At 37.3% G+C, this 13,685-nt stretch overlaps 1 protein-coding gene across 1 annotated transcript in view; it reads right to left on the reverse strand.

Moving 5' to 3' along the window:
• Positions 1–979: 979 nt before the first annotated feature.
• Positions 980–13,685, reverse strand: part of LOC115433045 (collagen alpha-1(XXVIII) chain-like) — a 74,791-nt gene continuing 62,085 nt past the window's right edge. The window contains exons 32-36 of the mRNA XM_030154241.1: positions 12,925–13,482; positions 7,775–8,070; positions 3,965–4,193; positions 2,245–2,439; positions 980–2,067 (exon numbers count right to left, since the gene is read on the reverse strand). Of these exons, the coding sequence (XP_030010101.1) occupies positions 2,060–2,067; positions 2,245–2,439; positions 3,965–4,193; positions 7,775–8,070; positions 12,925–13,482 (1,286 nt within the window). The 3' untranslated portion in view covers positions 980–2,059. The remainder of the gene's footprint in view (positions 2,068–2,244; positions 2,440–3,964; positions 4,194–7,774; positions 8,071–12,924; positions 13,483–13,685) is intronic.

The following is a 13,685-nucleotide window of genomic DNA, read 5'->3' on the forward strand; positions in this document are numbered from 1 at the left end:
AAACCATCTGAGACATTTTGGAAACAAAGATAACAAATTAAACAAAACTAACCAATGCAATGATTTTCATCCCAATATGAAACTATATTATGACATTTGTCATTATTGTTTTGTATCCCGGACCCGTTAGAAAAGAAACACCTGAATTCAACATGTCCCAATACTTTTGTCCATATAGTGTGTGACTTAGGCAATTATACTATGAGGCTAACAAAATTATGATATATAAATAAAACAGAAATGAACTGAAGTCCTAAACTGTTGTCCCACTCTCCCACATTTTAATTGCTTCCTTTAGGCAGTAAATATTTGATCTCGTCTCATCTCTTCTTGTTTCATGACCGATTGTGCTAAAAATGGATCGGTGAAGTTTGGGTGAAGCAGCTGTTGCATAAACAGGTGAAAGCCACACTGCCCACCAATCAGCATTGTTCTCCTTCTCCTGCTGTTCATTCTACCCCTAAAAGGACGAGATCAGCTGCTTTTGGACTTTCTGAGAGTGTACGGAGATGGAGACGGGAGGGGGGTGGTTGTTTCTCTGTGGATAAAAATTTTAAAACACATCTTTGCCAATGAGGTAATCCCAGTGCTTTAAAAAAAAAAAGGTCTCCACTTATTGTTCCTCTGTGTCAGTACGCTCCCAATCACACATTTAACAGCAAAATGTTAAAACCGGCAATTAAGGAGGCTACTGTCGAAGCGTCTGAATCGATAGGATCCAGTGTTGTTGGGTTTTATCTCAGTGGCCTGATAAAGCGTGAGGAGTGTGTAGAGTTAGATAACATTTCTCCCATGGGCAGCACTAAAGATAGATCAGACTACGCCACTTGTCGAGGAGTGTCTAACATGTAATTTAAGCAGAAGGGGAGAGCTGTGCCACTTCCCCAACGGCAAAAGAAATCCAACAAAATGAGCCTGTGTATTCATTTTTTTCCCCTGGATATTCACCAATGATATGATGCATCTGCACATATTAGTTTAGATCAGATTTATTAAAAATGTTTGACATCAGTGGAGCATGAAATAGAAAGTACAGTATAAACTTATACAGTGAGTACAGCTGGGGTAACATAATGACAAACCAGATGATCACAAACAGAAATACGTTGCTTTCTATGTAATGAAAATCCAACCCGGACTCAGTGACATCCGCATGCGTTACCCAGTAGAGGGCAGTGTGTGTGTAGATGTGTGTCCATCATTAATGTCTACAGTTTGAGCACAGGAAGGCAGACTTTATGGTGAGAAACAATGTAAACAACAAAAACCATCACATTTTCTGTCTGAATATCTAAAAAAAATTAAAATAAACATTCGAATGCACAAATGATTCCATGAAATTACACAGCATCAACCATCCTAAATGAAAAAAAAAAACAAAAAAACACAACATATTTAATAACATAAATGTTGAGAGGCTTCATTCTATTCTACTGTTGGCTTTTGGGATTATGTACCAGATAACGCCTACAGTGTTTGAGTAAATGATCGGCTACAATATGTTGATTGATTCGTCCGATTTATGATTTTGACACTGACAAGTTACCACAGCTATTACAGCTCATGTTGAGCTAAAAGTGATTATTTATTTTTTTTTTATCATCTTTGCAGCATTCACAGTCTGTGCATGAAATAATGATCATGTCCCATAGGTGTGGGAATCCACAGGGAACTGGAAACATACTGTGAAAGTGCTCATTTGTATTCCTCAGTGGGAGTGATGGAGGATTTGTCTTGCATTGGAGGCTGATAAAAAAAAATAATAAAATAAAAAAAAAAACAAACAATGGAGGTATCTATCAAAATGAGGTTTGTCATTCACTGTGATTAGTGGAGCATAAATGTATTAGCATACCTGTTGTAAGTGCTACTGGAGGGAGGAGTTTGCAGCAGGGTGGGCTACAAAGGCACCATGTGAATGTAAAATCCTGACATCAGTGTACATGTATATGCCTGAGAATTATGCAAAAACAAAACTTTACATAACCCTGAAAAAATGGCTGGTATTAGCTGCCCCTCCTTGAAGTATGTACAGCAGATGTACGGCAGACGCCTTCACTTAGCCTCCTGTAAAGTCGAAACACATGAGAGTCAGAGTCTGAAACATTCTCATTTATGATCCACTTTTATCTGAGGAAACAAAAAAAAATCAAAGGAGAAATTACAGATTCACCGGTTAACAGGCGAGGTGTGAATGATGTAAATGACATTTATATTAGAGGTTTGAGTCATGGGAGCACGTACCGGTGGATCTGGTTATAACACACGTCCTCTTGCACTCCTCCTCAGTGTCGAAGCGGTTCCTGTTGCCGTGGCAGCCGCCATACCAGAACTGGGCGCAGGCGTTGGCCTGTTTGTCATAGTACCAGCGGATGTTGTAGTCCCGACACGAGCCCTGGTCCAGAACCAGACTGCATCGAGGGTCTAAAGGTACAGTCTCTGCAGGAGCAAAGACATGGAAAAGGTTATTTACTTTTAATTTATTTATTTTTATTTTTCACCTGTCCTGTTCAGATATTTGGCCTCCCATAAATATAGGCTACAGGGTGAAATGAGATGCTTGACAGTTTTGACTTAAGAGGGTTTTGAACCTTAGATGATTTTCTCCTGTTGGTTGGATTTAATTATTTTATTACTGTAACTACTATACTTTACAACCATAACTATTTATTTCTTACTAAGTTTTATTGAAGGATGTGATGGGCACAAAAGTCAAAGACACAACAAACAGGACTTTTCCACCAAATTAGTTCTTGAAACACTTTTGAAAGACACATGCATGTTCATTTGTAGCTCTGAGATTGAATAGTACAAAGATTTATTTTGACCAAACAAATACATACATGTACAGATATTGGTACAACTTAAACTTTACCTTCATTTAAAAATCCTCCCATGGCACTTTGACACTCTCTTGCTCCTCTTTCTCCAAATATTCAGCTGAAGTATACATCAGTGCTTAAAATGTATCTGTACATGTACATCTTGTTTGGTCAAAACACTGTAAATCATAACCCATTTAATGATTTTTTTTGCATATAAATAAACAATTCTTTCAACCCCATCAAATATGACAAGAGAGAACCTACTTTTTTTTCTTTGTTTTTGTTAGCTCTGAACCAATTTATACTTTGGTAGAAAATGTCCGAACAGTTCAAAATTAACTTTGCAAACCAGAATGGAAGGCAGCTCACACAGGACATTATCAAATACACTGATGAATATGTATTAACTGATAATTGTGATGTGACATCATCTATCTTCCTGAATATTTCTGTATATTACTTTGTTATTGTTATTCTGTTTTGATTTTTCTTTTCAGTGTCAGTTAAGTCTTACATTTTTTAAAACAGATTTGCAACAATTTTGTTTTATTTACTTCATTTTAATTCAATTTTTTCCTTTTTTTTTTAGAATGCGTTGCATTTTTCAGCCAGAAAAAAAATGCATTCATTCAGCAGAGATGAACAACTGTTCACAAAGAACAAACAATAAGTCAATGCGTTTTAGTGTGTTACTATGTGGTATATGTTATGTACATAATAAATTGACAAGACAAAGACATTACTCTAGTTTGTTTCATATCCTATCACAGTGCTGCTCTACCAAAAAGTATTATAAGTTCCATTGAAAACAAAAGGTGCTATTTTTTTTTTTTTTTTGGTTGAAACACTTTGATCATTCAATCATTAATAAATATATCCTCAAGTAGATGTAATAAATCCCCCAAAAAGAAAAAAAAGACTGGTTCAGTTTAATGAATTCTGAAGGCACGTCTTCCTTGTTTCCTCAGAGATGCCTGCATCATTTCTGAAAATGTCCTTCACTTTTTATTTTGCCTTTACTGATCAGGTTTCGCTGTAATCACTCCCAAATTGTTGCAGGAAGCTGTTGTGCTTTGTGAATAGGTATGTAATTATGTCATGTCTCTGCTCGTACTTTAAAAATAGAATAAACTTTGTACCTTTGGGAAGAGCTGGCCTTGGAGGAGGCACATACGGGACAGATCCGCCTGAGGTTGACGTGGTTATATTTGTAGTGGATGAGGAGGATGAGGAAGACGAGGATGTTGAGGATGAAGAGGAACCTTCTTTTGGTAGGGTGACGGTTCTGTCCAACCCGTCCGCTCGGTTAAATGTGTCACCACGCTCGGTTCCAAAGCTCGTGTCGGTGTAGGTAAACTGGCCTCCTCCCTGAGAAAAATAACAAGTGTGTTAATAATAGAACTTCAGTCCACAGGCGTCCCACATATGGTCTGTGGGCCAAATGGGATGAATTTGTGACATGAAAAAATGACATTCATTCAGTCATTTACAGGTTATTTTGTCATTACTTTACTGGCCGACTTGACTGAAATGAAAAATGTGAATAAAACTGAACAAATAGGAACAACCTGAAAAGTCTTAACCTATTATCAAGCAAATTATTATTTTTGGTAATTTCTGCAGAAATCACAAGACAGCAACAGTTACAGTGAGGACAGTGAGTCAACAAACTCAGGTCCAATGTGGTCTACAGGGTCTGCAAGGTCCACCTACACTTGAACAGTGAGTGGAACTGCTTTGTTAGGTACCATGAAGTAATGGTACTAATGTAAGGAATGATGTTCACTGGGATAATGTGAATGTGGACAGGTGTCTGGATCAGCACTTATGTTGTTTTAATGTTTTAAAAGTGATGTTCTAATGCTTTCAAATACATGTTCCTTTCATATTATATGTGTTTTTCTTGTATTTTTTTTTACATATATCTTGGATTTTTCTTTTATGGTAAGAAACCAAATATGGTAACTTCATTGACCTTGATTTTCTACATGATAATAAAAAATTTTGAAAAGTTTCACTAAAGTAATAAAGTCTTGTTATGTTCTCCAATAACACACTAAAGTTGAAATTTTGAATTTCAGAGAATTTTTTTGAGCGCGCTATAAGGGGTTAAGAGAAGTAAGTGTAATTTACCAAGATCCTGCTTGTCATTAAAGGTTTTGTGCATTTGTAGATCCACTGTGATCTCTACGTTGTAATGCACATGTGAAAATGATCAACTGAGGCATAATATTGTTAAAATTACACTTATTGTTCTTAAGAAATTTCAGGTTGTTCAAGTTATTCAAATTTTTTGTGAAAGGGTAGTTTGTAAATGTAAATTGGTTTTAAACAAATATTACAATTATTTATTTGTAGTTTTAAGGGAACTTTGTAGATGTAAACTTTTTCATAATGTAATTTTTTCTTAAATTTGACTTTTTTCACTGTTTTACACTATTTTACTGGTTCAGGCCACTTGAGATGATATTGGGCTGTATAAAATGAGTCTGACACCCCGGCCCTAATCAAAATAAAATGCTGCTAATGGAAGTATGCACAAATATGTACAGCTTGTCACTGAAGGATTTGTTAATTTTGGTTTCATCTAAATAAGCAGGAGGAGGTGATAGATTTATAAAATCCAGGACTTTACCACCAGAGACTGGAGTTCTCATCCTACCACTGGTTTAGGTATAGACTAGTCTTGAATATCCAGACATGCCTCCACATGTTGTTAGATCTATTCCAGTGCTGTAGGCTTGACATCCTATTATATGGGCTGACTGGATGGTACATGGGCAGCGCTGGGATCACGATGATGCAACAATGCATTTGCAAAATACCATTGTTATAGTTGTTTTTCCTCAGTCAAAGTTGTTTTTGTGGAACATGTACACATGAGGGAACACATGAATGGCATTAAACTAACTAAATCCCTTCAGAACAAAATGAAAAGATGTGTGTTTGACAAACTTGCCATTTTCAGGGTGCAGTTGCAGGAGAGTGACAAAGTGAGTGACAAAGGGAAATGACAGCCCTGTTACTGTGACAAAAATATTTCCCCTTATTCAGGCAGAGTACATTCACCAATTCTGATTAGATTAAGACAATAAAAGCATGCTGGTTGAGGATAGGAAAGTACATCTTTTTCTGTTTTAATCCATAAAGACCCACTGCTATGTTTATGGCAGTTGCCAAATGCATTTTTCTCTCTATTTAACTTTTCTTAAGTCATTTATCACCATTTATTATGATATTATGATATTTTGTGTTTTTTCAGTGAAAATCAAGTATTTTCTTACGTCTAATTTATTGATCATGGTGATGTTCATAAAACCTTAGACTAAAGTTGAGGGTTATTATGTCAGAAACAGAGAAAACTGAAGAAAAAGTGACTTCTTTAAGCAAATATATAATTAACTGAACATAAACCCAGTGTATCCGTCCACTGTCATTGATCAAACTCCATGGGTTTTACTGGTGAATCAATGTTGTAGAAGATGGCGGTGTTTCTACGGTAACTACAGAGCTTCTGAATGTCCAAATGGGTCATATCTGATGACTATGAAAAGATGACAAACTGCATTTTATATCAATAATTTACATGGATTGATAGGAGTAGTAGATCAACAGGTATTAAACATTTTACATCAACAGATGATTTTGATCACTGATGGCTGTTTAGGTCTTTATGGGTTAAATCAAATCCTGCATGTTATATATTTCCCTAAACCTAACCAAATACAGACTGTCAGTGCTTGGCCTTTAAAATTCTAATAATGTTGCACTTTCACTTATTACTGTGGCCTCATTCTATTCCCTCAAAATGCTAAAAAGGGCCAAGTTGCGAGTACACATGTCCGTGATTTGAAGAAACATCCAACCCAATAATTTATTCCAGCAAATGTTTCCAAATCTGTGACCTCCTCCTGCATGTGTGTAGCATAGAAATCTTTAAAAAACTGTCTTGAGGAACATTTCAGTACAACGATTCTGATAAATGTATGTGAGTAGGCTATTCAGTAAGCTAATACACTGTCTTTTTTTTCTGTATTCAGTCAAGTTCTTGTCAAGTAATTTTCTTCTTAACTTTTACAGAGGGTAGACAGTGCCAAAACCTAAAAATAAAAGCAGGTTAATAAAGAAAGAAAAAAAAAGTTATTTACACATGTCAGTGGTTTGCTACCTAACTTCATACATGTCTATTATCTTACAGGGTGTCCATAAAATCTATTTACAATTTAACAAATTCCTTACAAAACCAAATGAATAGACAGATCTGTGGAAATTATTATAAAATGAAAAGTAGATATTGAAGTTTTTTTATCTTCATTTAATACACTTCTATATGGGCACCATTAGTTGCATGAACCACATCCAGACAGTTCTGGATTTCTTGACATGCTGTCTTGTATCATAGCCGCATCAATGGTGTCAATGAAATCAGTGATCTTTGGCTTCAGGTCGTTGATGTCCTGTATCTTTGTTCGATAAATGATATTTTTAACATAACCCCATAGAAAGAAATTGAACGAGGTGGCCAGGAAATTGGGCCTTCCCTTCCAATCCACTGGTCTGGAAATGTCTGATTTAGGAACCCACCAACATACAGTCCCCAATGTGGTGGTACACCATCTACCTGGAAAATGATGGTTGGTTGAAAGTCATCCAGTTATGGTGCCACATATTAAAAAAAAAAAAAAAAAAAAATGGACCAATGATTGGATTGCACATGATCCCACAATGTGATTAAAAACTTTCATAATCACTGAGTACATAAGACAAATCTGATTAATATATCTCATCATTTATCTTTATGATAAATGTTTTAAACTGTACAGAGACTTTGTGGACACCCTATACATCAAATCTAATCTTCATTATATGTTCATCACAGTGATCTATCATAGCTTTATAGGCTAAATATTTCTCAGTTTTCTACGAAGTACAACAGACTCCATCCATACGTGTCCTGTGCTGGATCCTTTGCTGCCTTTCCGGGTGATGTCCAGACCTCCTCCATGACCCTGAACGCCAGTGCCAGTGCTGATTCCAGTCTGCCGGCCATTATTTGTGTCAGTTATCGGCCTGTACCCATAGCCTCCGATGGCGTAGTTCCCATTGATGCCATTCCTGTTGCCATTAGCGCCGTAGCCGTTGTAACCATTGTTTCCTTGGCTGTTGTAGCCGTTAGTTACCCTGTTGTAGATCAGAGCTCCATTCTCGTCCTCACAGAACTGGCTGACCAGCTTGGATTCCAGAGCTGAGACAGCGAGACACATAGGAGAACACACACACACACACACACACACACACACACACACACACACACACACACACACACACACACAAGCAGCATGGTAATTATGGTGCATTCTTTAAAGTTTTTCTGAACACCAGCGGCGAGGTTTCTAGGAGAGCTGACAGCAGTTAGATAAAGTACACCGGTTTTAAACCTGGGTCCACTGCTAATGCGTGTTTTCCTTCAATTCCAGCTTCTCTGTGCTGATTTTACTTGTAAAGGCTGGAAATGCCAAACTATTAAATTACACAGTTGTATTAAGAGATGACTTTACATTAGGTCAAAGCTGAGCTAAAGCGAAAACCACCGAGAGGAAAGGTGTGACTGAAAATCAGGATTACTCCACCACATACTGATTTCTGCAGCCCTGTCTCATTGAAGTTATATTCATGTGCCAGGAAATTATAACTGTTGTGGTTCTGAATCAGCTACTTTTGTCATAACCTATGTTCACCTGTGTTTTTTTTTTTCCCACTGATACTATGGTTTGGTCTAGCTAGTCTTTGTTGCACTTGTTTTAACGTTTTATGTTTTAAAGCAGGAATAAGTTGAGGTAATGTACTTTGTGCTACATAAATAAAATAATAATACTTCTTATTATATGTGATAATTGCTGACGTGCTCCACTCTACCCCCTGGGGCGCCGCTGGCAATTTTGGGCCCCCTGAAACATAATCATTGTGAGCCCTCTGCTACAAGGACTTCACTGGTATCTGTCAGAGCAAGACAGGATGATACTACTAATGAACCTGAAAGTGAAACTTAACACACTTTACTAATTCCTAAGTATCCCACTATTGTGCAGCTGTCCTTGCTCTTCCATACCTACTGACACTTCACAAACTTTCAGTTAAAGGGCCACGGCAGTGTGTGTGTGTGTGTGGGGGGGGGCTTTACGGAACCTGCCCCAGCTTCTGTGCCCTAGTATACATTGTAGCTGGACCCACTCCACTGCTCTATGGGCTCCCTGGGAATGCTGGGCCCCATAAATTTGTCATGTTTAAGCCCCCTTATCAGGGCACCAGCAACCCCCCATATACTGCCCCCCATGCGCAGTGGCGGATCCAGAAATTATTGGGGGGGGGGCAGGAGAATGGTGGGGTCAGGGTCAGAAGCAAAAGCAAAGTTAACCAATCACCAAAAACTGCATTTTTAAAAATTATCATCCACTAATAAAATGAATCAAATTTAATCTCGCTAATGTGATCACTTTCAGAACCAGAGCAAAGAGTTAGCTTAATAAGGTTGGTCTCAGTTATGGCATTGCTTTCCAAACAATTTAAAAAAATTGAAACAGGATACAGTGAGGTATAGGCCCATGTTTGACAACTTTGTGTGATTTACTCAATCAGTGGCTGTGTTGTACAGGAACTCAAAGATATTTAATATTCAGGCCATGCAGTTATATAGATCTGACTGTATAATAATACATTACATAGACCTCCTTCCATTACAAGAAATAGGAGAGCCTTGGGGTGCATACATTTTCATTCCGGACTACATGTTGACAGATAGCTCAGTAAGTAATGCTAAGGTCTACACTGCAAGAGACTAGGACTCGAATCCCGGTAAGAAATGTTGTATTATTTTCAATATTTTATAAGTTCAAACAGGAGGATGCGGTGCTGAGGGCACTGGTAGGTAGTAAATCCACCACTGATGCACCTTAACAACAGATAATGATGCTGCTAAAGTCAGTTCTCTCACTTTATTACACTGTACTGTTGATTTATACTGTGTAATTTTGGACATATTTAGGAGCTATTTTATTATTTTTTATTTCGTTGCATATTTTATGGTCGTTGCTATTCTAATCTATTTAGCTTTTATATATCTTATTTTATGTTTTATCCTTTTATCTTATCTCATGCTACAAACACCAAGACCTGGGCAACTATATTTCATTATAACATGTACTATTGCTTGAATGACAGACAACCAGAGTCTGAGTCTGATCATTTAATGTTGTTAATTAATGCAGTGTTAACATGGTAAAAATGTGCATCTAAACTGACAACACATTTCATTCTGCCAAGAGATGAATATAACAGCACTATTAAACTTATTATGATTAGGTTTAGGGAGACATTCCAGGGCTTGTTTTTTTACAGAAAATCCTGCAAAGTTTCATGTTTAAACCAAATCACAGTCTCCTTGCCCTGAAGCTAAACACCTACAGGAGTGTGCTGCAGGCGTCAAAATAAAAATACATCCTGGACACTTTAATGTGAAACCAAGTTTCCAAACATTCCACTTGTTTAAAAAACAAAAACAACACACCGCTGAGTTTACTCTAGTTGCATATGAATGTAATTTGAGAGACACTGCTGATACCTGAAAACATTTTTCATATCAACAAGCAACCAATTATTTGATATTTGAATAAATTTGGTCTTTTTAAAAAAAAATTTCCTCTGTGTGTATTGTGGTTCTATATAGCTGGCAGTGGCAGTGGGTGAAAATTTTTGGTGGGGCGCAAATCAGTTTTTGGATGCACTATAACCATATATCACCACTAGGATGTGCCAAAGTAAGTGCACCACTATTTCAAAATTTTCATTTAAATTTAAAAAGCACAAAATAGCCTATGGGCTAAATGAAATGGAAAGCTGTCACTGCTCTAGCCAGGAGTCACCTACTGAGCTATGCAAGTGCTGATATTTAAATTAGCAGTATTACCTAATGAGGCACAGGCGTCAAACACGTGGCCCGTGGGCCAAAACTGGCCCTCCAAAGGGTCTAATCCGGCCTGTGGGATGAATTTGCAAATTGTAAAACTTACACTTAAGATATCAACAGTCAAGGATGTTGAACTTGTTTTAGTTGTCTCCACATAAAGACCGATATGATCTGAAGTAAAATAATATCATAATAACTTATAAAAACTAACTCCAAATTTTCTTCTTGGTTAGTGTGCAAAAAGTTACATTACATTATGTCCATAAATAATAACAACTCCAGATTTCTGTCTTTGTTTTAGTGCAAAAAATAACATTAAATTATGAAAGTATTTAAATTAACATTTATTAACTATCCTTGAACAATAAATTATGAGTAATCTGAACAAATATGAACAACCTGAAACGTCTAAAGAAAATTGAGTGATAATTTAACAAAATGCCTATAATAAATGTTTGGTGCCTTTATAAAGCCAATCTGTGTACATGTATAAATAAGGTGAGGCATAATATTGTTAAAATTGCACATATTTTTCTTAATAAATTTCCATTTTTTTTATAAGTAATTCACATCTTTTTATTTGGAATGTTTGTAAATGTAAATATTTTCATAATTATATATATATATATATATATATATATATATATATATATATATATATATATATACACACACACACACACACACACTTATTTATTTATTTATTTATTTATTAAACACCATAACAAAGAGAAAATTTGGAGTTGTCTATTTATGGACTACTATGATATTATTTTACCGGTCTGGCCCATTTGAGATCAAACTGTGCTGAATGTGGCCCCTGAAAGAAAATGAGTTTAACACCCCTGTACTTTGGTTTTGGCTGATGTACAAATTATTATATAGTTGACATACATCATTTTTTCTTGGTCGTTTTTAAACTGGCTCACAAACCGAAAAAGTGTGTTCACCCCTGGATTAGATGATCTTCTGTGACATTGCGTTTCTGAGGAAGGTCTTGATTCTTTTCGAGATGTGACGTTTACTCTAGTGGGTGGCAAATTTTTATGCCCTGAGGCTCTCCTATTTGTTATATTGGAGGGGCATCTACTGCACCATTTATAAGGAGAGTCTATTATGTTTCTTAATATCAAGTTTGCTGAGTACAGTCATGGTAAGAGCGGTCCTAGAGAACAGACTTCCTAAGAACGCAAGTCGTAATTGGAACGGTTGGTGCTTGTGAACTTTCCCTCCTGGCTCTGCTGTATTTCTGCCATCGGCTCCGTAACATATTTCCCTTAATCCACCACAATGTCACTCAAATTGATTTCAATACATTTGTACTATTTATATGTCATTTATATTTTTTATACATTTTGTATCTTCTTCAAAACTGGATTAAATTTCACTGAATCCCATATCATGATAATAAAGATGTATTTCTAGCTATTCTGCCTCTTGCACTGTTCCAACATTGTATCACATCATCTGCAGTCATCTACTCAATAAAACATTTCTGAAATAAGTGTTCACATAAGCTGCCGTTCCATTTGAGAGTAGCACAAAATGCATCTCTGGATATTTCTCAGCCAAGTCTACACATATCACCAACCAGTGCATCCTTGGTTTAAGCTAGCAGACAAGAACAACATCTGGGCATTCCACCTAATCTTGGTTTATGTCAACTTTTCAATGGAACAATACTTGGGCCCCGACCAATGACGTTTCATGAGATCACGAGAACGGAAGAACAGACAAGAACGCGTATTGAGAAATGGCCATGATAAAGGGAGAGCCTCGGGTGAAGAACTCTGCGCCCCAAACATGAAATACATCACTCAACCTGCTCAGTAAATGATCAAAAACACTTAAATTCCACTTGAATTCTGGTTATACACAGTAGTCATGGACTGAATCATGTATAGTTAATTCAAATATTCATGTTTTTGTAACATTATTTCATGTGATTCTTATTGTCTTTCTGATGTGGGGTGGGGTCCTCTAGCGCCCTCTATTGACGAGCCACCACTGTTAGCAGGTATAAATAGCACACGCTACAAGTCCATAATACTCATTTATATCCAGCAGAAGTATTTCCTAACGCTACAGTAAGGCGGGCAGTGTGTGTGTGGTATTACAGAGATAAGTTGCTCTTACCTGGCAGGGTGTTGAAGTCATCGATGAGGAACATGTGCTCGCTGTCTGGATCAGAGGCGATCAGATTGAGCTCTCGCTGGAACTCGGCCTGCGTCGGGTCTGAAGTGTTCACAATCCCCAGAGCAAACATCTCAATATTGGCTGCGTGTGCTTCTCGTACAGCTATGTCCAGCTTCACTGGTTCTCGTTTGTCCGTCTGGCCGTCTGTAATCACAATGGCCACTTTACTGACCCCCAGACGGGAGCTGTAGAAGGCGTCCTGCGTGGCTTTGCGGATGGCCGTGCCGGTGTAGGTGCCTTCTCCCATGTACGGGATGTTTCTGATGGCCTGTTTAATGTCCTGTTTGGTGACGTAGCGAGCCAGGTTAAACACAAGCCTGACCTCCAGACTATACAGCACCAGGCCGATCCTGGTGGCGTTGCGGCCCACCGTGACCCGATCCACTAGTGCGTTTACAAAGTCCTTGATAATCTCAAAGTTTTCTGGCCCCACGCTCTCTGAGCTGTCAATGACGAACACCAGCTCCATAGGCCTCTCCTTACATTTTATCCCACATCCTGGAATCAGATCACATCAATACATGAGCTCATGCCTGAATGTCAGTTTGACGAGGTTTGATCTTTGGAAACTGATCTGATGATTTACAGATTAAACAAGACAAGCGTCTAAAATTCAGAAACCAAATCTTCTCTTATAACAGTATATGAAGTTAAATCGATACTAAAAATGAAATAAATATCACAGTGATCACAAGATACTT

This window comes from Sphaeramia orbicularis, chromosome 2 (assembly GCF_902148855.1).
Source record: "Sphaeramia orbicularis chromosome 2, fSphaOr1.1, whole genome shotgun sequence".
In the NCBI taxonomy this organism is placed as follows: domain Eukaryota; kingdom Metazoa; phylum Chordata; class Actinopteri; order Kurtiformes; family Apogonidae; genus Sphaeramia; species Sphaeramia orbicularis.